Consider the following 26270-nt stretch of genomic DNA (forward strand, 5'->3'; position numbering starts at 1 on the left):
TATTATGGTCACTATTACCAAGCAGTCCAGCTATATTAATCTCTTGGACCAGATCCTGTGCTCCACTTAGGTCTAAATTAAGAATTGCCTCTCCTCTTGTGGGTTCCAGGACTAGCTGCTCAAAGAAGTAGTCATTTAAGGTGTCAAGAAACTTTATCTCTGCATCCTGTCCTGAGGTGACATGTACCCAGTCAATATGGGGATAGCTGAAATCCCCCATTATTTTTTTTTTATTTTAATAGCCTCTCTAATCTTCCGCGCATTTCAGAGTCACTATCAACATCCTGGTCAGGTGGTCGGTAAAAATATCCCTACTGTAATATTTTTATTATTAGAGCATGGAATTACTATCCACAGAGATTCTATTGTGCAGTTTGGTTCATTTAAGATTTTTACTTCATTTGAGTCTATGCTTTCTTTCACATATGCCACTCCCCTACCAGCAAGACCAGTTCTGTCCTTCTGATATATGTTGTATCCTGATATTACTGCATCCCATTGATTATCCTCATTCCACCAAGTTTCTGTGATGCCTATTATATCAATATCCTCATTTAATACAAGACACTCTAGTTCACGCATCTTATTTAGATTTCTAGCATTGGTATATAAGCACTTTAAAATCTTGTCACTTTTTAGCTGTCTGCCATTACATGATGTAATTGAATGGGATTTTTCATTTGACTGTTTCTCATCAGATCCTACCTGTATTTTGTCATCTTCCATCCTCTCCTCCTTACTAGGACATAGAGAATTTCCATTAATAGATCCTCCCCTAAAGGATGTCTCTATCTGAACCACATGCTCCTCCACACCTGTCGGTTTTCCCCCAGCCTTTGAGGGTTTGAAGACCAGAAGCGGGGATTCAGGATAGGGATGTAAATATTGTTTAAAAAGTTAACCATTCAAACAATTAAAATTGAATTGGTTAACCAATATAAGGGAGAGGGGCTGGGGTTGCTCCAGCTGGCTGGGGCTGGCAGGCGCAGCTGGGGCTGCTCTAACCAACTGGCACGGGGCTGTGGTTGCTCTGGCTGGTGCGGCTCAGGGTGCTAATGGTTAGGGTGGGTTAACCAGTAAGACTAATGCTTACCAGTTAACCATTTAATATTTTACATCTCTAGTTCAGGAAAGCTTTCTTTCAGGATGGGGTCCCCAGTGAGCATGGGCTGTAGTTGTTACAACCCCATCCTGCAAGGGTGGGGAACGTTTAACCTGGATTGTATTAGGCAGAGTGTGATTAAGGAAGTTTCCACATTGTTTTGTCCAATCCTCCCAATTGTGTGTCAGCAAGAGTCGATTACATGACAATGATTCATCTACCAGCTCACTTGAACTAATGAGCCATTTCCTCAGGTTTAGGTCTCCAGCTGGCTTGCAACTGTCACATAGGAGGAGGATCCTTGCAAGAGAAGTATCTTCTTCCTGAAGCACCATGGTGGCTCCCTTACAGAAGGACACCACTAAAGTAAGTAGTGATAGGATTGCATGCCCCTAACCAGAAATCATACAGAATCAAATGGTAAGACCAATAAAGCAATTTGATTGTTTTTCTTTTCCTTATGCAAATGTAGTGACTCATAATATATAATAAGTCATGATTTCCACTGTTAGTGGTGGAAGTGCTAGGATCACAGAAAATATCACAGAAAAATCATATCCGATGAAGTGAGGTGTAGCTCACGAAAGCTTATGCTCAAATTGATTAGTCTCTAAGGTGCCACAAGTACTCCTTTTCTTTTTGTGAATACAGACTAACAGGATTCCTACTCTGAAACCAGAAAATAACTGTTGCTACACCATCAGTTAAAAAAAAAAATCAGATACTTCCAGCTAGGCAGCTGGTTAAATAGCTGGAATTGCTGTTTTATTTCCACACAGCACATGACAAAGCTGAGAAAATACCTAGTGGTAGCTATTCTTCTCCAAAGCTGCTGATGACAAATTGTCCATGCTATAATTTAAACTATAGCAGCACTTTCTACACTTTCAACTGGACTTTCTCTGCCTTGTGTTAATTGGCTGTTTGCTCCCTCTCCCTCACTCTTCACCTCAGCTCCTCTCACCTGTCCCATTCCCCACCCGATTACCTTTTCATTTAGTTTATCCCCTCCTAAGTAAACCCATCCCACTCCAAAAATCACAGAACATGACACTTGCTGCCATCACCTTGTTCACTCTCCGTGCATGTCCTACCCCTTCCCTCCCAGTGCAAGTGTCTTATCTATTTAGATTGTTAACTCTTCAGGGCAGGAATTGACTACTGTGTTTGTACAATGCCACTGGCCCTAAGGCACTGCTGTAATAAATGAGATGAATTACTGTTCAAAAATACTGTAGAACTATGGTTGAGAACAATTTGCCAGAAGACTGAGTGCCACATGGCTTTCTGTGTGTATTTAACAGCTCAAACTTTGCTATGAATTTATCCCTTCAGGTACTCAATTGCATGATTTTTAATGTGTTCTTTTAACTCATTTTAAACTACTTGCAAATACTGTTACATGGCATACTATGAACAAGTCACCAAATGTACATCAAAGAGGGCAAGCAACAGAAAAGCAAGAAAAGGAGAGGCACAGAGAACAAGAGCAACCCAAAGATACATTCTTCCAGACATTTCACATTTTTTCAGCTGAGTGGCAAGAAATTATGTTATGTGGAAGAAAAGATAGCTTCTCAGCCTGGTCTGCATGATGACAGGCTCCCCTATTCCTGCTTTTCCCTACTGCAGGGTTACCTACAACCATGGGGGGAAGGGTAAGGACAAGAACAAACAAGTATTATTACAGCCTTTAGAACATACATTTAAAGCTGAACCTCCTCCCACCCCCTGTCCCCAACTAGGCCTCAAGTCCTTTCAGTACTGCCTGTAGAGCAGAAAGTCTAGACTTTCACAGGACCAGCCTTTGTGCAGACGCCCATTACTCCTAGAGACCTCCAACTTCTCCTTTCAGCTGGACTTTCAGAGAAAGTCTATGAGAGGATCTATCTCCCTTGTCACCTCCATGGCTTAGATCATGTTGTGGGTTACCAGCCAAGAGGGCAGGGCCAAAGGCTTACCATTCAGAGCCCTTAAGGGGTAGGCCAAAGTGCACCTGACCTTGCCCACCAGCACCTCTGGGCGCAGGCCCTGGCAAGAGCCAGGGGGAAGGAACCCTAGTGCATGCAGGTACTTGTTCAGGGAGCTAGAGCATGGCCTCCAGCCCGAAAGCGAGGCGCACGGGGCCCCTGGAAGAGGGGAGCGGGGGCAGCACGGGCCCCCCGGGGAAAGGCAAGGGAGGCGGGATGGTCACAGGCCCAGGCCACAGAGAGGGGACGGGGGCAGGGAAGAAGGGAGACGGGGGGAGGGGCGGCACGGGCCCAGGCCGCAGAAAGGAGACGAGGGCCCTGGGGGGGGGGAGGGGCGGCACGGGCCCAGGCCGCAGAAAGGAGACGAGGGCCCTGGGGGGGGGAGGGGCGGCACGGGCCTAGGCCGGAGAGAGGGGACGCGGGGGCCCTGGGACGGGGTGAGGGGCGGCACGGGCCCAGGCCAGAGAGAGGGGACGGGGGCCCTGGAGGGGGGGAAGGGAGACGGGGGAGGGGCGGCACGGGCCCAGGCCGCAGAAAGGGGACGGGGGCCCTGGGGGGGGGGGCGGGGAGAGGCAGCTCGGGCCTAGGCCGGAGAGAGGGGACGAGGGCCCTGGGGGTGGGGGGAAGGGAGATGGGGGGAGGGGCGGCACGGGCCCAGGCCGGAGAGAGGAGGGAACGGGGGCTCCTAGAAGGGAAAGGGAGACGGGGGAGGGGCGGCATGGGTCCAGGCCGGAGAGAGGGGAAGGGGGCCCTTGGGGGGGGGAGGGGCGGCACGGGCCTAGGCCGGAGAGAGGAGGGGACGGGGGCTCCTGGAGGGGAAAGGGTGGCGGCAGGGTCATGGGCCCAGGCCGGAGAGAGGACGGGACATGTCCCCGGACGTGGAGGAGTCGGCTCTCCCCTTTCCCTGCAGCGCCAGGTCCCGATACGTACTGCAGCCATGCGCGCGACCGTAGCCGCCAACCGGCCCCGGCCCCGGCCCCGGCCCGCCCCCCCCCGCACCGCGCAGCCGCTCCAAGTCTCTCCGCTACTCTGCCCCTCTACTATCCGGAACCTCTTTATTTCTCTTCTCGCGAGCAGTTACTTCACTCCACCCCCTTCCCTCCCTGATCGTATCCTTCCGCTTCTCCGAGCCCCTTTCTGGAGAGTTCTGTGTGAAAGGAGAGTGAGGAAATAGTCCCTGTGCCCAAGCGGGCCCCATCACCAGGTGCTGCTGCCCCTCCGCCCGGCTGCCCCGCTGGTGACTATTGGGATGGTGGCGGAGTGATACGGCCTCGGAGGCGGCAGCGCATAAAGGCCCCGCGGTGTGATGCGGTAGCAGCTGCGGCAGCGAGCGAGAACCCAGCGGCCGCCGGGGAAACAGAGAGTGAGGCCCGTCCGCCGCACCGAGATAGCCGCCGCGCCGCCTCCTAACAGCGCCGCCACCGCCGTGCCCCTCCCCCCGCGAAATAATCCCGAGCGAGCTCCCCTCCCTCCCCCGCACCGCCCGAGCCGCGCGCCCCCCTCCCCGCGCCGAGCCCCTCACACACACAATGGCGCTGAAGAGAATCCATAAGGTAAGGGCTCCCGGGCTGGGGTGTCGCGCGCAGGCAGGGCCCGGTCGGGCTCCGGCTCGGCCGCCCAGGAGAGCGGCTCCCTCCTGTTCCCGGCCGCCACCTCGGGCTCCTCGTCCCCTCTCGGCTGAGCTCAGGCCGCAGCTAGGGGCTGGGCCTCGGCTGTGTGGTAGGCCCCGCGAAGGGCCTGGCCTCGCCCCCCGGGGAGCGCAGGGATCCGGCTCCCGTGTATTGGGCGGGGGGTGCTCCCTGGCTTCCTCCTTTGCTCCCCATCAGGGGGCTGGAGGCTGCCTCGTGGGGAGGGAGGCCGGGTGGGGGGCAGCCCGCCCCCCTTACGTAACCTCGCTGGCAGGGGCTACCCGCGCAGGAGCTGGGCCTCCCCGGCTGCCCGTCGGCTCGTGTGAGCTGCGCCGAGAGGGAGCCTACTCGGGAAGGGGCTTCCCGCAGCCCCCGAGCGGGGCTCCGCGCAGGCGGCTCTGAATCGGGAGCCAGCCGACTGGCGTGGCCGAGGTAGAGGTGTTCGTTGTCGCTGTCAGCCCCGCGGGCTCTGGTTGGCCCTGGGCCGTCCCTTCTCAGCCATCGCGGGGCGAACCGGGCTGGCCTGAAGGGACCCCGGCACGGGGCGGTTTGGGGCTTTTGCATCTCTTTGTTGTTTGGAGTGTTGAAGACCCAAGTAGTGAGAGAAACGTAGCCTAGAGAGAGGAGTGACATTGTTAGAGCAGAAAGCGAAAGCTGAAAAAGTGACGCTGAGGGATTGTAGCCAGACTCCTCAAACCTGCGTTTTTATCAACACGTATTTAAGGTCAATAACTTTTCTTGACTAAAGAAAACCATTATTAAATCTTGAACGCTTTGCCTTCTGTTAGGGGGTTAGTTCTCAAATATGCACCCACAGAAGCTGAAATTTGTAACGGTAAACAAGTAGAAAAACCTCTGATCTTTTATGAGTTGAAGGACCAAAATCAACTATATATTTTTTTAAACTGGGTGACAAAATATGAGGCAGAAGAGAATCCTGTTTGCTCACTTAGTTACATGATCTCTGCGTAATCCTCAAGTGTAAAAAGTAAACTCATTTTGATTATTAAAGTTAAACAGATAAAACTCTAATACAGGGAGTAAGAATACTGAGTAAGAAGGCAGTATTTTTTAGTCACTCTAAGCAGAAAGCCTGTTAGGATCTGAGGAAGGCCCCAAAAGTCTCCCTCCTCCATGGAGGACATGTAAGGTGCTGCCCAGGAGTTTTCTTTTGAGGGTGAAGATAATCCTTTTTGTAGGAGTTGCTACCTAACCCCAAACCCTGGAACTCAGGAAGTCCTTCACAGGTGCAAGTTTGCTTTTGTTTAACTTCAGTGTTGAGTGTGGCAACATTAATAGGCACATGTACTTGCTGTATGAGCTTGTATTTTTCCTCAGCTGGAAAATTTACCCAGTACGAATTTTAAACCTTCTAGGGAAAGCCTTAATTGAGCTTTGTAACTGTTGTATCTAGTATATTGTTACTCTGCACAAACATTTTGGGTCTGCACAGTTTCAGTTTTAATTTCTGTTAATCAGAGGCTACACTGTATCAGATTCTTGTATTTTGGAGGGTGGATTTTCATAACCTATTCCTCCCTTTTCATCTCCTATACCACTACTGGGTTGTCTGTTAGTGGAGGGTGAAGTGACCATAGTTGTCAAACTGATTAGCTGAATACATTCAGCTAGACATAATAGTACAATGCTATTGTTCGTTTACAAGTTTAAATTCTTAAGTAGTCATCCCCATAGTACCTAATAAAGATCTGCAAAGGACAGCTATCCAAGAGTAAACTATTGAGGAATCTTTTGCTACCCTACTTAGTCTGCCAAACAAATGGAACACTTCTCCAAAACAAAATCCAGCCCTGAACTGACTTTTAAGTCCAAGCCCCATGTGTGCAACCTTCCTGTGTGTTTTCAAGTGTGGATTATGTGTTTCAATTCTAACTCAAAAGTTGGATAAAGTGTATAGCTGGTTTCAGAGTAGCAGCCGTGTTAGTCTGTATCCGCAAAAAAAAAAGGAGGACTTGTGGCATCTTAGAGACTAATAAATTTATTTGAGCATAAGCTTTTGTGAGCTACAGCCCACTTCATCGGATGCATTCAGTGGAAAATACAGTGGGGAGATTTATATACACGGAGAACATGAAACAAGCCACAAGTCCTCCTTTTCTTTTAGTGTATAGCTGGTGGCTGATGTGGAGATCTTTGATGCCATTTCTGTTCTGATGCATCGAGCAGTGGACTTGCATCACAGATGCAGACTAACTTTTTTCTGCTGTCATTGCATGGCATTTGTAAGTGTTCAGGAAGCTTTCTTTTAATGTCTTCCATTGATCAAATTAAAGTAGCTCATTGAGTGCCAAAAAGCACCACTTCGAAAAAGCTTGTAAGCTTAAGATATGTCTACATGGGGAAATTTATTGGCATAATTATACCAGGTTACCTACAGCAATATAATTCCCCCATGTGGACCTGTACTTATGGAGTAAGAGTGCCTTCTTCTGGTATAGCGTATGTTGCTTTGGCGGAACTTTTGTGTCTTAAGCTAACTTGGAAAAAGGCACTCTTCTTCTGGAATTAAACCACTATAGTTAGCTGATAATTTCCCATGTTGAAAATATCTGTGACTTTGCAGATATGCTAAGGGTAGCACTGGGTCTATGCATGTTCACCAAACTGATACACCTGTCAAATACCATTTGGATTACCTTTGCTTTCAGCTGGGTTAAATTCCAGTTTAATTGGTATCATTTCAGTCTGCACCAGTCTAATGCCCCTGTAGAAAGCACTAAAATGACAAGTGGTTCAGACAGTTCTCTCCCAGTGGCCTTTTCAAAGTCTCCTAGACTCAAGAGTCCACTGTCTCTGCGGGTTTGTGCCAGGAACTGAGACGTACCCAGAGGGAGTTCTGGCCAACTGTAGAACAGCACTAGCGTAAATATCATGCAGAACACTAGTAGGCATGGTTAGTGTAGACTTTATCATTTGTACTTGGCACTTTCAATGCTGAAGTCTAGGCTGAAGTGGTTAGGTCATAACATGGCTCATTCACTCAACCTTTAATTCTTTGTGTTTTAACAACTCAAGACTTGAAGAAATTTCAGTCCTTGTAACAGATGGAAGACTGAAACTGAATAACTGTTGTTTCATCTGTTCAGGAGGGTGTTGGTATGGTGGCTGCCCATGAATGCTGGTCTCATATTCCAAGATAATTATAATTTTGGGGAAGGATGGGGCACTTTAAAATAGCCATATAAGCCAAATGTTGGCCATGGACAATTCATCTCTATAGCAACTAAAACTACATATAGCCTTTTTATTCTAACATAGGAGGCATGCCAGTAGAGTGAAATGCACATTCTAAAATGCTAACTTTAAATAGGGGGTTGTTGGGAGGGAAACCAAATCCCTTTGTGTGGGAAGGGCTCCTAAGCCATAAATTTCTTCAGAATTCAAGCTTCTATTGAAAAAGTTTCTAGCGCTTTAAAATATTGTGACACTTAGGCCGTGTCTGTAGTGCTTTGCAGTTTGGACCATGGGGAGTGAATAGCAGTGTGCGCTAAAGTGCTGTGCAGTAATTCCTGTGTTGATGCTGCAGACGCTAACATAAAGGCTTGTACTTTGCACTGAAGTAGTCCTGGAGAAGCAGCAGAATTCTTCATGGAGGAAGACCTCCCTTAAAAACCACCTCAGAAGCTGGAATAGCAAATTCTCTCTCTCAAACTTTACTAGAGGAGAGAGTTGTGAGAAGTGGCTAATGTAGCAGCAGTCCATAGACTTTGGAGTATGGGGTAAGGAAGATGAAAGTTCTTAGCTACATTAGGAAATAGGGGTATCAGTCTCTGGCCTGTAGAAAGATGTTCATTGTAGGTAAGGTGCTGTGAACTGGGATTTGAGATATCAAGGTTCAGTTCCTAGTTCTGCCACAGAATTTCTTTGTGACACTGGGCAAAGTCAATTTGTCTAATTTGTCCTTGCCTTGAAGCGGGGGGTTGGGTGGTCAGCTCACTAATGATACATTCTGATACTGTGGGGATGGGAGTTACAGAAGTACTTATGTTTGTGATCCAAAAGTTGAAGCCACTGATCAATTTACAAGGACCGTCCCCTGGTGGGGTTATGGCCTGAGATGGCCTCTTGGGAGTCAGGTCACTTCAGAGGGCAAAGCAAAGTTGCTTGAAGTCTGACTGTCAGGAGTTGTAGATGCTCCTAGAAGGTCTTATATGAAGTATGAAATCCGATACAGTGGTCACATCTCATTCAGCCCGTATCCACGAGAGAGACTTGCTTTGGAGTTCTGTATTCTCTAGTCAGAGTGCTTTGAAGAAATGTTAGTCCTAAAACAGATGAAGTCTTGGATAAATTAAAGGCTATAAGATAAACTATCAGATCTCTTGGGTTGTGTTAGTCTGTTCCTTGCAGAAAATTTTCCTTCAGGTTGCACAAGGGGCAATCTCAGCAGACCTTATCTATATGCCTGCTGGCTTACATATCTAGAAAGTTTGGGAAGCACTTCCCTGTTGGAAGAAGCTAATCTTAGGACAAACCTGAGAATGTGCAGGATGACCTCAAACTGGTCAGGAGATCCAGAGTCTCCTCCTTCCTCCCCACTAACTGGGGAACACTTGTCCCAACTCTTTCAGGCAAGGGAAAATATTTTGCTTGACGTCCTGTTCACAGCAGTGTGCCAAATTCTAGCTCATCTGCTTTTCATGGATTCCTTATGGGAAACATTGAGAAATGATCTTAGTTCTGTTGAAAACAAACTCTAGAAGCGATGCCTGAGCTTTACAAAGGGAAAGGACTTTTATTCTAGTATTTCCTTATCCCCAAGAGGATCAGTAGTCTGTGGCTAGACTCTGGATCACTGCAAACATCTGAAGAAATCAAAATCTGTAGCTTCTTTGCAGAGGATAATACCTACAACCCACCCGAAGGACAGCTTTAGGGCATCTCTGCTTTGGAGGTAACTTATCAACATGTGGAAGCATGGAAAGGCGCAAGTACCAGCTCAGATTCAAAGTGGACAACAGCACAAGGTGCTACCATCAGACCTTGTTGTAACCAGAGAATTGAATCACTGGTAACTGAATGGATTGCTTGAGTTAGCTCAAGCGCAAATCACTGTGTGCACTAACTGTGCTGAATGAATTTAAATTTTGGCTGTGTTCACACTATACTCAAACACTTTCACTTGTAATACCCTGTGGGTACTTATCCTACAACTCCAGTTCTGCTCCAGAAGCAGTGCATTTTGGGAGACTTCAGAAGGCCACTGATGTATTGTGGGACAGTAGTGGAAGGACTAAGTGAACCATATCATCTGAACTGGTGTCAGTGTGGATTCAGATAAGTCTGTACTGGTTAAGCATTAACTGGTTATTTAGACTTCAATTTTATTAAAATTCAACACCAAAGGGAGACTATATAAAGCCATGTGCATTCTTGACCTATATTGAGACCTATACAAGCAGGTGATAAAATTTAAAAACGGACCAAAGCAGCAGTATTCATCAAAACAAGATGTCTATATGGAAATCTGTTCTTCCCACTCCTCCATTCTGGAATCCAGGTCCAAAGGCATTTACAGGTGTAGAGTAACTTGAGTCAGTGGGAGAAGGAAGGTTATTTGTTATACCCTCAACCTATAGAATGTAGGGCTTGTCCTGGTAATGTGCCCATATACTGTCAACTAATAGTCGATGTTCTGTGGCCAGGCACATGAAATAGTTTCTGTACAAGTAATACAACTGGTATGTAATCCCTTATCTGTTCTTTCCAGAGAATATGTTTTTCAGAAAGTTGGAAGTTGCTCTGACCAATTTTAAGGTACAGGCAAGTTTCCCTCACTATTCTGTTTACCATACCAGCAACTTTGCCTAAACTTCACACTTGCCTAATATTAAATCCTTAATGAGAGCTACTCTTTACTAAGGCTATGTGGGGAACAATTTAGTTATTTTGGCTGCATAACTTTAAACATCTGCACCTATTATCTTCATAGATCTTGTTTAAATTCTGTTAAAGTGAACAGTAACTCGAATATCTGTGGGGTTGAAATTCAGTAAGTCAAAGCTACAGATGAAGGTGAAAAGAGAATTTGCTTTATGTCCCATGAGGGATGTTTCATGGTGATCATGAGCTATGACAGCAAACTGTAAATTTTCTGAGGTTTATAGTACATAGTACTTTAAAGCTTTGCTGGCAAAGCTGGTAGAGTTTGAAAGCACTCAGAGAAGTAGATATGATTATTGACAGCTAGGCACATGCAGAGCTTATAACTTCTACGAGAAATAAATGTGGTTCCTAACTCTTACAAATAGTATATGTTGGCAAAGAAGCTCATATCTCTAGCTGATGGTATTAATGTGGTTTTAGCAGCAAAACTGGTGGACCCTGTGACTTGCATAAGAACGGCCATACTGGGTCAGACGAAAGGTCCGTATAGCCCAGTATCCTGTCTTCTTACGGTGGCTAATGCCAGGTGCCCCAAAGGGAATGAACAGAACAGGTATCATCAAGTGATCCATTCCCTGTCGCTCATTCCCTGCTTCTGGCATACGGAGGCTAGGGACACCATCCCTGCTCATCCTGGCTAATAGCCATTGATGGACCTATTCTCCATGAATTTATCTAGTTCTTCTTTGAACCTTGTTATAGTTGTGGTCTTCACAACATCCTCTGGCCAAGAGTTCCATAGGTTGACTGTGCATTGTTGAAGAAATACTTCCTTTTGTTTGTTTTAAACCTGCTGCCTCTTAATTTCATTTGGTGATCCCTAGTTCTTGTATTATGAGAAGGAGTAAATAACACTTCCTTATTTACTCTCTCCACACCAGTCATGATTTTATAGACCTCAATCATATCCCTCCTTGGAAAAGACGACTAAGCTGAAAAGTCCCGGTTTTATTAATCTCTTCTCATACGGAAGCCGTTCCATTTCCCCTGATCATTTTTGATGCCCTTTTCTGAACCTTTTCCAACTCCAATATGTCTTTTTTGAGATCGGGCTACCACCATCTGCATGCAGTATTCAAGATGTGGGCATACCATGGATTTATATAGAGGCATATGATATTTTCTGTCTTATTATCTATCCTTTTCTTAATAATTTCCAACATTTTGACTGCCGCTGCACATTGAGTGGATGTGTGCAGAGAACTATCCAAAATGACTTCAAGATCTTTCTTGAGTCGTAACAGCTAATTTAGACCCCCATAATTTTATATGTATAGTTGGGATTATGTTTTCCAATGTGCATTACTTTGCATTTATCAACATTGAATTTCATCTGCCATTTTGTTGCCCAATCACCTAGTTATGAGAGATCCTTTAGTAGCTCTTCGCAGTCTGCCTGGGACTTAACCACACTGAGTACTTGTGTATCATCTGCAGATTTTGCCACCTCACTGTTTCCCTCTTTTTCCAGATCATTTATGAATATGTTGAATAGGACTGATCAAAGTACAGACCCTTGGGGGACACCACTATTTACCTCTCTCCATTCCGAAAGCTAAACATTTATCCCTAACCTTTGTTTCCTATCTTCTAACCAGTTACCAATCCGTGAGAGGACCTTCCCTCTTATCCCATGACTGCTTACTTTACTTAAGAGGCTTTGGTGAGGGACCTTGTCACCCTAGTTTGAGGAGAGACACCACTATTATATTTTTGGGGCTTGGGATAGGACTGTATGACTGTGGGTTAAGTTGCAGAATACGTCTGGTCTTTTTACATCTGTTCTAGATAGACGTTAACCTTGATCAAGCTCTTGATGTTTTTCAGAAGTTATGAGGATTTAACTTAGGACTAGTGGTTCATGGAATCTCTTGCAGGTGAGCTGGCAGAACTTGAAACCACATTCCTCCTGGAGGCTAGAGGGTTCTTAAAAGGTGTTATAAAGATGAACTTTATTTCCATCACCCCTTCATCTGAGGGTTTATTACACGTAGTGCAGGTAAACTGGTAGAGCTAAAACAATGAGGAGTCCGGTGCCATCATTAAGACTAACAGATGTATTTGGGCATAAGCTTTCATGGGTAAAAAACCCACTTCTTCATGAAAGCTTATGCCCTAATAAATCTGTTAGTCTTTAAAGTGCCACTGGACTCCTTGTTTTTGTGGATACAGACTAACACGGCTACCTCTCTGCTAGAGCTAGTAACCCTCAAGAACCATTTGTCAGGAATTAGTTTTAGAATTAGTGTCAGCAAGATGGCAGATTTCATTATTCATTCATCTTGGATCAAGGTGCTTAGAAACTGCTGGAGGCTTTAGTGGGTCTTGTATCACATGTAAGTCTCTGGCATACGTGGTGACAATTTTTGTGCCAATTGACCCATAACTGAGTACTTTGTGCTTCTCGAGTTAAGATCACGCTTTATAGTCTTGAATCATTCATTTTAGGTCATGGAAGCCCAAACAGATTCTCAGAGTTGAAAAGTCAAAGGCATCTAGAAATGATGCACAGATTCTAAATTCTGGAACTTTGCTGGAAGTGCTTTTTAAGTATTGTGCACCATGTTTTCAAAAGGCAGACAACCACTTGGGGCAGGCCCATTTCTTAAGTGTGCCAAAAATATGAGCACCCACCAACACTGGTTTCATGTGCAATTGTAACTGCATGGGCAAATGCAGCTGCTCTCAATTGTGGGGAAAATGATTAGTGGAAATCAAACTGCCAACATGCTGGTACGAACACAGTGGCACATAAAGATTACTAGTGCCTCTGCTTTCCCAGCAGATCTTGTAATCTTAGTCTCTTCAGGGTTCAAAGTCAGTCATTTGCCTACTGATGTTAATATGACCAGAGCTCTAAAGAGAATGTCTTGTGGACGTTAATTCCTCATATTTATCATTCTAAAGCTTCAAGAACTGTGATATTACTTTTTGCTGAAGCAAGGTCTGAAATAAAGGACTTGGGTTACTTACATTTACCAGTTTCAGTGAATTTATGCATCAGACTGCCCAAGTAGTTTATGGCCTGTATGTGAAAACTCAAATAAGGCATTGTAGTTTGTGAGGGAGGTATAGTAGTGGTCCAGCTATACAAGTGCATAGCTAAGATGGAGTAGGTGGGTTGAAGAGTGGTAAGAGGGAGGTCTAGTCTGGGGTAAAAGATATGGTTGTGGGGCTTAATTTTGAGTATGATCAGTCCTAGATTGGTTTAGTTACCTCATTCAAATAATGACACCATCATGATATAGACCCCCTGTCACTTTAAAGGTATCTCAGTCTTTAGTCTTTGTTTTGGGTTAATATCTATTTCAAAGTGAGATAGTCAGGATTGTATTAACCCCTAGGGTCCTCGCTGGGATTGGGGTCATGGGGTATCATCACATACAGCCTGAATGGTGTGGATCGAGCCCAGTGCTTGCATCAGAGCAGTCTGCAGTGCAGGAGGCCTGGGTGGCTCAGGCATTCAGCTAAGCACTTGAGACTTTGAGGGCGGCTGCTGCAGTTACAGTGGCTGGGGCAGAGTTGTGTGACGCTGCTGTTAGGGTGGCAGGGGCATGCAGCCACTAATACTTATAGGGCTTTATTGTGGGCTGCCAACACTATACCATTCAAGCATTGGTGGTTCTGCTGTAGTGGTGCATAAAGGGGCCTTTCTTGTACAGGACATAAGAATGGCCATACTGGATCAGACCAAAGGTCCATCCGGCCCAGTATCCTGTCTACTGACAGTGGCCAATGCCAGGTGCCCCAGAGGGAGTGAACGTAACAGGTAATGATCAAGTGATTTCTCTCCTGCCAGCCATCTCCACCCTCTGACAATCAGAGGCTAGGGACCCCATTCCTTACCCATCCTAGCCTTCACAACTTCCTCAGGCAAGGAGTTCCACAGATTGACTGTGTGCTGTGTGAAGAAGAACTTCCTTTTATTTGTTTTAAACCTGCTACCCATTAATTTTATTTGGTGGCCCCTAGTTCTTATATTATGGGAACAAGTAAATAACTTTTCCTTATTCACTTTCTCCACACCACTCATGATTTTATATACCTCTATCGTATCCCTCCTTAGTCTCCTCTTTTCCAAGCCGAAAAGTCCTAGCCTCTTTAATCTCTCCACTGATAACAGGCAGTGGGTTTTCTACTGCTTGTCTTCAGGCTGGCCGGAGTCCCTGCAGCTCCCTCTTCTGTCCAGTCAAGGAGATGGAGGGGCAGGGATGGGACCTCAGTCCCATGCGACTCCAGAGTTGTTTTCAGACAGCATGAGGTGCATAAGTCCTTTTGCTGGCATGGAGTGGGGCTGAAGCATTGCTTTTCCTGAATGGGCACAAGCTTGATGAGCAGCACATCTTGGAAACCCCTTAGCCTGGCCTGAGGAATGGTTGTAGGCTCCCCAGCAGATGGTAGAGATCACTTAAGCAAACTACCACTGCCCCAAGCACAAGTGGAGCCATGGGAGTCCCTGTGTAGGTATGTACATACAGCCTAGGAGAGACTTAATCCAATTTTGGAAGCATTTAAACTGTGGAATACTTGAGAACAGGATCTGATCTAAAAGCCTTTATTTGCCCCTTGTGTTGCAAAGTCACAGTACAGAAATGAAACAGCGAGTAAATCTAAATAAAGCTTCACTTCCTTTTGTTAAGTAGTATATTTGACCCTTAATTAGATGTGGGCTTTGTTAAACTGCCTCTCCAAAGATGGTAGGTAGGGGATAGATAGGGATTTTAAAATGTACTTTAACTTTTGAAAAGGTATTAGCTATATATCCATTGGTGGCATTTACATTGCAAGCTTTCCTCCCATTACAGCTACCTATCTTGATTCTTGCTCTTCAATACCACTGTTTCCACATAGGCCTCAAATACTGTCAGTGATCTGACTATAGATATTCAAATGTGGGTTAGTCCTACTAAGAACCAGAATGAAAGTTTTAGTGGAGCCAGTTTTGATTCAAGGCCTCTTTTTAAGGCTTGTGTATAAACCCTGGCAGGCTGTGCTATGGGAGGTAGAAGTTAAGTCATAAAGGATTTATTTTAGAGACCTATTCTAGTGACATTTATAGAGGAAACGTGCGTAAATAGGTTACTCTAAGTAAATCTTTGATGGAACTGTTTAATGCGAATATTTCTTGATTTATTAGATGACTGGTTTCAGTTCAGTTGTAGCTAAAAATGTAATCCAGTGTCAAAGTATTGATTAGATTAAAAACCCACAATACACCTCTACCCCGATACAACGCAACCTGATATAACACGGGTTCACATACAACGCGGTAAAGCTCCAACACGCTGCTCTGAGCAGCATGTTAAGGGTGCTGGGCCGGGGCCAAGGGGTTGGCTAAGGGGCAGACGGTCTTGGGGGCAGTCAGGGGCTCTCTTCCCCTCCCCACGCCCCCAGGGCCTGTGGGGGGGCAGTTTTGGGGGCCCCGCAGTCCCAGAGTGGCCCAGGGGATTAGCGGGGGGCTGGGAGCAGTCCGCTTCGCTTCCCTTGCCCTGGTTGTGTCGCTCAGGGGAGGGGGTTTGGGGGAAGGGATTTCTCCCCCCTGCACTCACCAGAAGCGGAGCAGCCTGGCCCGGGTCCACTCCACTCCGCCAGCTCCCAGCTGCTGTGCTCCGCTTCCCGCCGCAGGTGGGTGTGGGACCTATCCCCAACACAATTCTCTCTCACACCACCACAACCACCAAGTGACATGGCTGGGGCAAGAAAAGCAGAGCTCCGCTTCCCGCCGCCGGTGAGTGCGGAGGTCTTCCTTTCCCCAACCTCCCTGCACTCACTGGTGGCGGGAAACAGAGTGCTGCAGCTGGGAGGTGGCGGAGTGGAGCGCTGCTGGTGAGTGCCTGTTGGGGCGGGGGGGGGGGAGGTGTAGATAGGGGTTGGAGCAGTCAGGGGGCAGGGCGTGGGGGTTTGGGTGGGGTCCTGGGGGTGATTAGGGATGGGGGTCTCTGGAGGGGGCGGTCAGGGAACAAGGAACAGGGGGACCAAAGCAAGTTGGATATAACACGGTCTCACCGTGAGATTTTTTGTCTCCTGAGGACCACGTTATATCGGGGTAGAGGTGTAACTTCTAGATTTGTCAGAAACTTGCAAATAGTAGAAGGTTCTTAAAGCTGAGTTTCCATATGAATGCTTCCTGGGCGATGCTTCTTTCCCACTTGTTCTTGGGTGTTACAACCCGAACAATACTTCAGCAAAAGATGATTTATATTCTGTAAATTTCATGGAAAACTGTAAGCAGCAGAGGTATAACTGAATTTCTGAGGAGGCACAAAACCCTGGATGTGAGGAGGAAAGGAAGCTCTGTTCCTCTCCCCAAATTTGTTGTCATCCAGAAAGCAATAGAGTCAGATGCTGCACTTCTTCTCAGCAGTAGGGGCTTGGGAGCTCTGAGTTTCCCAGACTTGGGTATGAGAAGGAGCAGAAGTTCCAAGGGGAAGACTGACCTCTCTTTACACACACACACACACAATGAACCCTCTGTTTATGGGGTAGGGTAGAGTGTGCTGGACCTTGGTACTTGGTTAAGCATAGTCTGACTAGAAAGAAGCGTGGTAGATGTTCCAAATGGAAAATAATTTCATGATGTTTATGTAGCATTCTAGGCAATGAACCAATGCTGCCAAAAGTTAACTAAAAGCACAATACCCTAACCTAAAATTTTCAAAACCACCTTAATGCTTAATCAAAACAGCTAATTTATAACACCTTGAAATTAAGGAGTTCAGTAAATGCAGGGAAACTCGTAACAAGAACCCCTTTTGGCACTAAACCTCTCCAATCTACCTAACACCTAGCTCATAGCACCTTTCTTCAGTAGATCTAAGTGCTTGACAAAGGAAGTCCGTCTATCCCCATTTCACGGGTGGGGAAGCTGAGTCAGAGACCTAAGGTCACCTAGCTTGTCTGTGGCAGAGTCAGAAATAGAACCCACATCCAAGTTTCAGTTAGTAGCTCTGTCTACTGGGCGGCACTGCTTCCTGCTTAAATCCCCAATACCCTGAACTGTAAGAGAAAGTGTCTCAAACACAGTAAGATGTCTAGGAAAATCTAGTGGGACAAACTTGTTAACATTTGGATTATCCATGATAATCTATTACTTACATAAAATGTAAATCTGTAATAGTCATTTTTGGAAATCTTCATAAAGCATGCAACTTTTAGGATTTTTTTTATTTGTGTTCTGGACTGAAGTTCAAAATTCTGTGGCTACTTAAAACTGTATTGAAATTCCTTCAGAAATGTTCTGAACCATGAAACACTGACTCCAGTGCCCACGGGAGCCTGAGACTTCCAAAATGAGAGTCTTCAGTCTAACTTGACCATTGGTTGGGCATTTAGTACACACTCTTTACTTTCTTTAAGTTTGAGGGCTACATGCTTGTCAGCAACTTCATGCATAACAAGTTCAAATTCTGAAGATAACATTCTTTCCCTAGTCTGTGGGAGTGAAGGAGGATGGGCCAGCAAAAAGGTATCTCTGTCCTTAATGCTGTAGATCGTGCAGGGAAGGTACTGCTACTTCATACACTGAACTAATAGCTGCTGGTCACTACAGCAGAAGCATGCAGGTAACTTTCATTTCCCTATTCGTAGGCCATTTTTACCTTTTGGGTAAAGGTCTGAGTTTTGGGAGGTCTGGTATGGATTAAGGCTGTGTTCCTAACGTCCTTTTTGTTACATGGCCCAGGCTTAAAAAGTGGGATTTAATGTCACCTATTTTAACTTTGTGAACATTTAAGAATGCCCTATCAAAGCACAAATAGCTAAATGGAAATAACTTGAAGCAGGATAATCGACTTTTCAGACCTGATTAGTTTCTATATTATCTGAGATCCTATCCCTAATTTATTAAAATGGTAGAGAACAATCTAAAGGAAGGAACTGAAGATGCAAGTGCAAGGAATTTAAGGCTAAGATGGAACATGGTCTTCTGAGTATGTTGGCTGAAAAGGAAGCTAGTTCAGCACTGCTTACAGGGGACAAAAGATTGATGTCATGAGTGTAGGTTTTGGTTAAACTTCAAAACCAACTTCACATAGTAAGAAATTATCCTCACCAGATAAACAAAGTTTCATTTGAAGTTTAGGAATACACCATTGAGGGGAAAGTGCTGCTGAAGTACCACTGTCAGTCTTTTGTTAGGGAGGCAAAATGTGATTTGATTTTTGGATTAAGTGAAACATCAACTGTCCATCCATTCTTTCTTTTAGGAGTTGAATGACCTGGCACGTGATCCCCCAGCACAGTGTTCAGCAGGGCCTGTTGGAGATGACAGTAAGTACTGCCTGAGTAATAAGGCATCTAGCATGCACATTCATAGGCAATACTGGCACTGGCCTCCACTTTCTTATCTCTAAAATGGGAATTCCTAACTCACAAGAGTACAAGTATTTCCTGAAGCTGGAGAAAGTCTTATCTGAGTGGAAAATCGTAAATAATGCTAGATGTTACTCCATGTACGCTTCCAGATTCTACTCCAACACCTTAATATTTTTCTCCTGGTAGTGGAGATCTTCCAGTCACTCTTTAATTATTGCAGACATCTTAAATTCTCTTGTATGAACAGTGGAAAACATGACTTACTGCTACAACAGCAGGTAAAATGCTGGAGTAGCTATCAGAGTTCCTATCTAAACCAGCAAGATACCCAGACTTAACATCTCTTGTGATGCGTTATCTGCCTTTATATAGAGGATGCAGTCAGGACTACGGTGTATACAGGAGCAGCTTTGAAATAAGGTTGTCACACTAAATATAACCCTTACATAAAATAATATAACCTTTGCACAAAAGATACATGACAAGAATCTTGGCTTAAAAAAACCCCTTAAAGCATTAATAACAGAAATGCATTGTTGTAGTTTGATACAAATTGCACATCCCCAGTTACCTCTACTTTAGCCTTGAAGAGGGCTCCATATCATCCTCTCTGAGGAAGAATGTGAGGGCACGTTCTTACTGTGGTCAAACAACTTAGACACCGAAAGAACCTCCATCCTCAATCTCCACATCAAGCTATGGTTGTATTAAGGGGAGATCTGGGTCATACTTGTGTGTGTTTGTTTTTGTTTTTGTTTTGTTTTTAAAGTAGGGAAAAACAATTGGGGATCCACCATACATATTAAAACAGGGTGTTAACATCTAGGAGTCTGACTTCTTTTAGAGCAGTGGTTCTCAACCGGGGTATGTGTACCCTTGGTGGGACGCAGAGGTCTTTCGGGGGTACATCAGCTCATCTAGATATTTGCCTACTTTTGCAACAGGCTACATAAAAAGCACTAGTGAAGTCAGTACAAACTAATATTTCATACAGTCAATGACTTGTTTATACTGCTCTATATACTCCTGAGGGTATTCTGTGCCAAAAAAATTTAAATTCTGCACACCATATTTTAAAATTTGACAAATTTTATTTGTCAGTAAATAAATGTGGAGGCTCCAGCATGGCAGTGGGGAGCACAGGCCACTGGCTCTACACTGGTAGATCACCCTGTGCTCCCTCTTCCCCCTCCCGGAACATGGGTTCAGCGGTAAAGTTGCACCTGACCCTGACACAGTACAAGGACCAGGACTGTCCCAGAAACACCCTGGGGCCCTGCCCCTCTGTGCCAAGCATGCTAGATGCAGGCAGGCAGGCTCAGCCGAGCAGGGTCAAAGTATGGATGGGCTTAGTGAGGGGAGATCTGGGTGACAGGGTTCTGTGTGGCTGTGGGTGGCCTGGTGGTGGTGGGGTTCCAAGTGCACGGGGAGATCTGGATGAACGGGCTCGTTGGGGGTGGGGTCTGAGTGCAGACACAATAGGGCTCTGCAGGAGGGTCCTGGTGAAGGTGGCTGGGGCTTGGTGGGGGGTGGTGTCTGGGTTTGGAGGGCTCAGCTGAGGGAGGGGGGGTCCAGGCACTGGCTTGATGAGGTGCAGGTCTGGGTGCTGGCTTGGTAGGGTTCAGTGAGGTGGGAGTCTGTGTGTGGGGAGCTAGTGAGGGCCATCCAGGTGCCTGTGGGATGGGACTTGTTGGGGTGGGGGTTTGAGTGCAGGGGCAGTCTGGCTGCAAGGTGAGGTCCAGATGCAGGGAGGTAGGGCTTGGCAGGGGTGGGAGGGTCTAGGTGCAGGGGAGCTCCAGATGCAGAGGGTGAGGCTTGTTGCAGTGTGAGTTCGGGGTCAGTGGTGGTTCTGGGTGTGGGTGTGAGGCTTGGCAGGGCAATCTGGGTATGAGGTGGGTCCAGATGCACTGGGGTTGGGTGGATGGGGGAGCAGGTCCCCATACAGTGACCCCCTTCCCTTCCCCCCCCAGCTGAGGAGCGATGGGGGCAGGACAGACTCCTGGACAAATTCCTTTCCACACAAACATACACATTCATAGGAAGGTAGGATATCAGACTAATGGTGGTCTAGTCCAGTGTCCTGTCTTGAACTCTGACTAACATCTTGCAGAGGAAGCAAGAAATGCCAAAGAGAATATTTTATTAAATCTCCTGTGTGGGAGAAACTTCTTTCTAACCCCATAAAGTTTTTGCCTATGTCCTACAGCATGCGGTCTTATATTCCTTATAGCAGGGTTTCTCAACCTGAGAGTCACCAGCTGGGCTCCCTACTCTGAGCATTGCGACCTGTTGCACATAGTTGCAGCGCTGCTTGGGTTTGGCCAAGCTCTCTCTCTGGCTCTGCATCATTATGAAAATCAGGCCAAATTTGTGTGAGTGGTGCTCTGACCCCCTTTGCCAGGTCACAATGCCACTCTCATCAATCCAGGCCTGGCCAGCTCCTGTCAGGGGATCTGGGTCAAACCTGAGTGGTGCTGTGACCTCAAAGGTTGTGATACCTGAAGCGGGGAGCTGAGCCCACCCAGACCCATGGGACAAGAGCAAGGAGGGGGCGGCTGGGAAATACTGGCCCCAATGTAACCCCTGCCCTGCAACCCTGGCAGTCTTCCATACTTTCTGCCTGCCCCCATCCCAAGCCCCTGAGGCGGTTCTCCCTCATAGTTGGATGATTCCTTCTGTCATACCACCCCTTTACCCTCTGCCCCCATGGGCCTTATGTGGGGGTTGTATTTTTTTGGGGAGGAGCTATTGGCTCGCCACCTCTTTGCCCCATTCCTTCTCCAAACCCACAACTCCTTCCACACTATACCCTAATCTCCCCACTTCACCTCCAGGTCCCCAAATCTCACCTGCCCCATAATGCCATTTGCTTCCCTGGGCTATGGGGGAGAGGCTATTTTTGGGGTGTCTCAGCTTGCCACTCCCAGTTGCCACTGTATGAGGTCCTCCGCTGTTCACATCTGGCCAGAGCATCTGGAATCTTAGCTCTGAGCACCCTGATGGACCCCTGCAGGGGAGGGGGGACATCTGGTCTGGGGAAGCCTCGGCAGGGGAGAAATCTTTGGGTTGTGACAAGCCATCAAGGTTTACAAATGTATTTTGAGCCCAAATGTTGAGACTTGCTGACTTTTTAGCAGTCTTTTATCCTGGGCAACTCTAAACACTCTACATAATGTACAACCAATAGTCAAGTGCATAACCTGAACTAACCATATACGTTCTTTGATCTACAGCCAACTTACAATCCCTCTGAAATATCAGTCTTTCGTATACTCATACTCTTCATGTTTGTTGCCATTGTCTTAACACTAAACTTAGACCTAGAGCTTGCAAATAGACCCATGCAGGCAGACCCTTACGCCTGCCTGGAGCCCCAGGGCTTCTGTCTAGATACTGTCTTCCCACACACCTCCCTACACATCCAAAATTGGTCTGGTTTCACTGTTAGGGCCTTATTAAGTCTGTCTGAATCTTGTATTCTAAGTTGTTACTTGTACTGATACCATGGTACTAGAATTAATACCTCAGTATCATTAGAACTGAAAGAAGCTAGCAAAAAGTACTAACTTTGTGCAGTTGATAACTTGTACAGTCAGTTTCACTCTTTGCCTGTATAGTCGGTCAGGCTTTTTTCTTGCTCAAACTTTTCTTTAGATTTTTTTTAAAGATTATTCACTCTTGTAGTTTAAAAACTAGTTTAAAAAAATCTTGTCAGCTGTCCCTATGTAGTTGAATATTTGACCTTGATCTTGTACAATTGGATGTGTGGCAGTGTAGATTTGTACTGTAGCAAAATGTATGGTGTCTTATAGGATGGGAGTATGGATAGATGGAATGTGAATGGTTTGATTTAGACTTCTAGGGATTGCATTGCTGGTGTGGTACTAAGTATTTCAGCTCATGTAAGTGTGGAGTCTTGGGCCTTCATGTAGGAGTTTCCTGGCTTACTACACTACCCCAGGGGTGAGCAAACTACAGCCCATGGGCCGGATCTGGCCCACAGGCCGTTTTAAGTCGGTCCTCAAGCTCCAGCTGGGGAGCAGGGTCTGGGGCTGCTCCTGGAAGCAGCGGCATCACCCTGCTCCTGCTCCTACAAGTAGGGGCAGTCAGGGGGCTCTGCTCTCCACACTGTCCCTGCCCCAAGCACCGCCCCCGCAGCTCCCATTGGCTGGGAACTGAGGCCAATGGGAGCTGCAGGGGTGGTGCCTGCGGATAGGGAAGTGTGCAGAGCTGCCTGGCCACCGCTCCCCATAGGAGCCGGAGTGGAGACATAGCCACTGCTTCCAGGAGCTGCTTAAGGTAAGTGCTTCCCGGAGTCTGCATCCTTGAGCCTCTCCGCGTGCCCCAACTCCCTCTCCCAGCCCTGATTCCCCCTCCTGCTCTCTGAACCCCTCTGTCCCAGCCTGGATTACCCTCCTGCACCCTAATCCGCACCCCCATCCGGAGCACTCCCACTCCCTTCGCACTCTGTTTCCCTGCATGAGCCAACTCCTGCACCCTGAACTCCACATTTCTGTCCCCACCCTGGAGCCTGTGCCCTCACCCGCTGCTGCACCCTAACCCCAATTTTGTGAACATGTATGGCGGGCCATGAAATTTCTATTCCCAGATGTGGCCCTCTGGCCCACCCCCGCTCTACCCCTTCTTCAAAAGATTGTTTTACATATGCATACGGTTTACTGACCAGTGCTTTGGTGATTAATGGCAAATACTTGAACTTTTTCAGATTAGAAATTATAGTAAGTAACTTGTGTTTTCCTCTTTTCAGTGTTCCATTGGCAAGCTACAATAATGGGACCGGTAAGTATATGAATTTCACAACTCCATGTAAAGTTGATTCTCTTGAAGTTGATTCTCTTCTAATAATGATTCTTTATTTTAACAGAATGACAGTCCCTATCAGGGTGGAGTATTTTTCCTGACAATTCACTTCCCAACAGATTACCCTTTCAAACCACCTAAGGTGAGTGGCTTCTATAAATCTACATGGTGGTATGTTGTATAGCCTACATCGGTGAGCCTAAACTGAAATTTCCCCTCTTCTGCAGGTTGCATTTACAACAAGAATCTATCATCCAAATATTAACAGTAATGGCAGCATTTGTCTTGATATTCTACGGTCACAGTGGTCCCCAGCACTAACTATTTCAAAAGGTAACTAAATGAGCATTGGAGGTAATCTTACTTTTGTTAAATTATCGATTTGGATTTATTAATGTGAAAAACTGTTGCCTGCCTATTACTGATTACTCATGTGGTCAACAATTCTAGCTCAATATCTAATTCCATGAGTGCTGCATATACTTTTCATATAGAATCTTAAACACTGTCCCTATGGTCCAGTTACACCAATGAGTCCTTGATTTATCCCAGTGATGTAAGCAGAGGTAACTCTTATCTCATTACCCAGTCTTGCTCGTCTCTAGCTTTTGTTCAAATCCATTTGAACAATGAACTTATGTTTAGGAGTTTAAGAACATGGGGCGGGAAAGTGCCTGTAGTGATGAATTTTCATACTACACTCATGACTAGTATAAGCACTTTCCAGTAGTGTGCTTAGCAGTGTGACTATGCATCTGTCATGTGGTTTTGGTTCTCTTATCTTTTCTCCATGGGGAGATGCATGTGCATTGGAGAGTCTCTTGTTTTGGTAGGTTTTTTTACTTGGAAGGGAATAATTCATGGTGTATAGGTGCTATTCTAGAATAATATAGCCATATCTAACAAAACAAGCTGTTAAAATCAGACTACTTAAGTCAATTTACATGAGTAAAACATCTTAAAGCAGACTTCCTTTATTCAGAGGAAAACATACATAGGGACAAACTCTTATCTTTTAGTGTGACTCGATGATAAAACCATGGAGGCATGGGTTTGCTAAGATCATTGTTCGAAAACAAATTGTCTTGCAATATTCTCAACTACTGCCCTATGTGTCCTGAAAAATCTCAGCTTGGTATGTCTTGTTTTTATGACCATCTATGCCATTGTGTGGGGCACATTTTGCTTTCTCTCAAACTAGAGGATCATAATTTGTGAAATATTGGGCAAGTAATACATCACATGTTAAAGGGCTATTCATGTTCAATTTGACATAACCTCTTTCTCCCACATCACTACATGGGAAGAATGAACCTGGAAACCCTTCTCTCTAAATGTTCACCTAATGCTGGTGGTGGTGGTCCATGAAGGCAGCTCCTGCTACCTCTTCTCTTGTGTACTGAAGCTCCTAATGGGGGCAGTTAGGCTAGCTCACTTCCAGATACTCTATAATATATAGTGTGACCTTCAAGATCCTGTCTGTTTGCAGAAGCTGTTGGAAACAAAGAGCTAGTACCACATGACCTGCTGGCTCACCAGGGATCACGATTAGTTCATGAAGCTGAAAGTTAAATTGTCACTGCTATGAAGTGAAGATCCAGCATCAACAGGGAAAATAAGCTAGATCTCAGTCTTCTGACTGTCAAATTAAAATCCCAATTTCCTTACTTATGACCTTTGCCTACAGAAACTCTGATCACCATCTAGTTTTCTTTGTGTACTTTAGCACACAGAGCTCAGTCTTCTCCAAAGCGAATACATTTTTCTCTATACAGGGAGGATTCTAAAAGGAGCAAAGAGTATAAATAGCATATATAAAGTAGAAAAAAGGAAACTAGAGAAGCTGGAAACAAAACAGTTTAAAGTATAAGATAACAGGACAATTGCAAATGGCTGGTTTATGTTTAATATGTGTAAAATAAAAGGCAGGGTGTCACAGCTCTGGTAAAACTCCTCAGGCTGCTGTTTGGGTGCCAACATATTGGAACCTATACACTTCTTAAGCTTCCCTGGGTTTCGGTGGGCTCCAACCACCATCTCTGGCTCAATATTCCCTTGCATGCTTCCTCAAACAGATTGTTTAATTCTTCATGGAAGTGGGTCTTCCAGGTCCAGCAGGTCTAGGGACCAGGTCTGTTCTGATCCCCAAGATACCACAGTAGCTCAAGCACACCCTTCAAGAAATCCAACCTTTTGAGCACTTTAGTTTACAGTACCTCTCCAGGGGCACATAAGTGAAGCACATAATACACAGGCTTTGCAAAGAGTTTGAACGCAATTATTCCTTATATTGATAAGTACAAGAAATATACATATCTAAACAGTCAGTGACAATGAAATGCTATCAAAATAAAGAACTCAGTAATAGTGGGGGATTTCAGTTATCCCCATATTGACTGGGTACATGTCACCTCAGGATGAAATGCAGAGACAAAATTTCTCAATACTTTAAATGACTGCTTTTTGGAGCAGCTGGTACAGGAACCCACAAGGGGAGAGACAACTCTTGATCTAGTCCTGAGCGGAGCG

The 26270-nt window shown here is 45.8% G+C and overlaps 1 protein-coding gene across 5 annotated transcripts in view; it reads left to right on the forward strand.

The window, feature by feature from the left end:
* The first annotated feature begins 3151 nt into the window (after positions 1-3151).
* The window catches only part of UBE2D2 (ubiquitin conjugating enzyme E2 D2), a 42843-nt gene continuing 19724 nt past the window's right edge, over positions 3152-26270 (forward strand). The window contains exons 1-5 of one of the 5 annotated variants that reach the window (XM_077825291.1): positions 3152-3172; positions 18812-18875; positions 23689-23720; positions 23806-23883; positions 23969-24074. In XM_077825291.1, coding sequence (XP_077681417.1) covers positions 3167-3172; positions 18812-18875; positions 23689-23720; positions 23806-23883; positions 23969-24074 — 286 coding nt within the window. In that variant the 5' untranslated portion in view covers positions 3152-3166. Of the gene's footprint in view, positions 3173-4267; positions 4626-5113; positions 5133-18005; positions 18170-18811; positions 18876-23688; positions 23721-23805; positions 23884-23968; positions 24075-26270 lie in introns of those variants that run through there. The other 4 variants (XM_077825289.1, XM_077825292.1, XM_077825290.1 and 1 more) reach the window with 4 other exon arrangements.

The sequence above is a fragment of the Eretmochelys imbricata genome, chromosome 8 (genome assembly GCF_965152235.1).
Source record: "Eretmochelys imbricata isolate rEreImb1 chromosome 8, rEreImb1.hap1, whole genome shotgun sequence".
In the NCBI taxonomy this organism is placed as follows: Eukaryota; Metazoa; Chordata; order Testudines; family Cheloniidae; genus Eretmochelys; species Eretmochelys imbricata.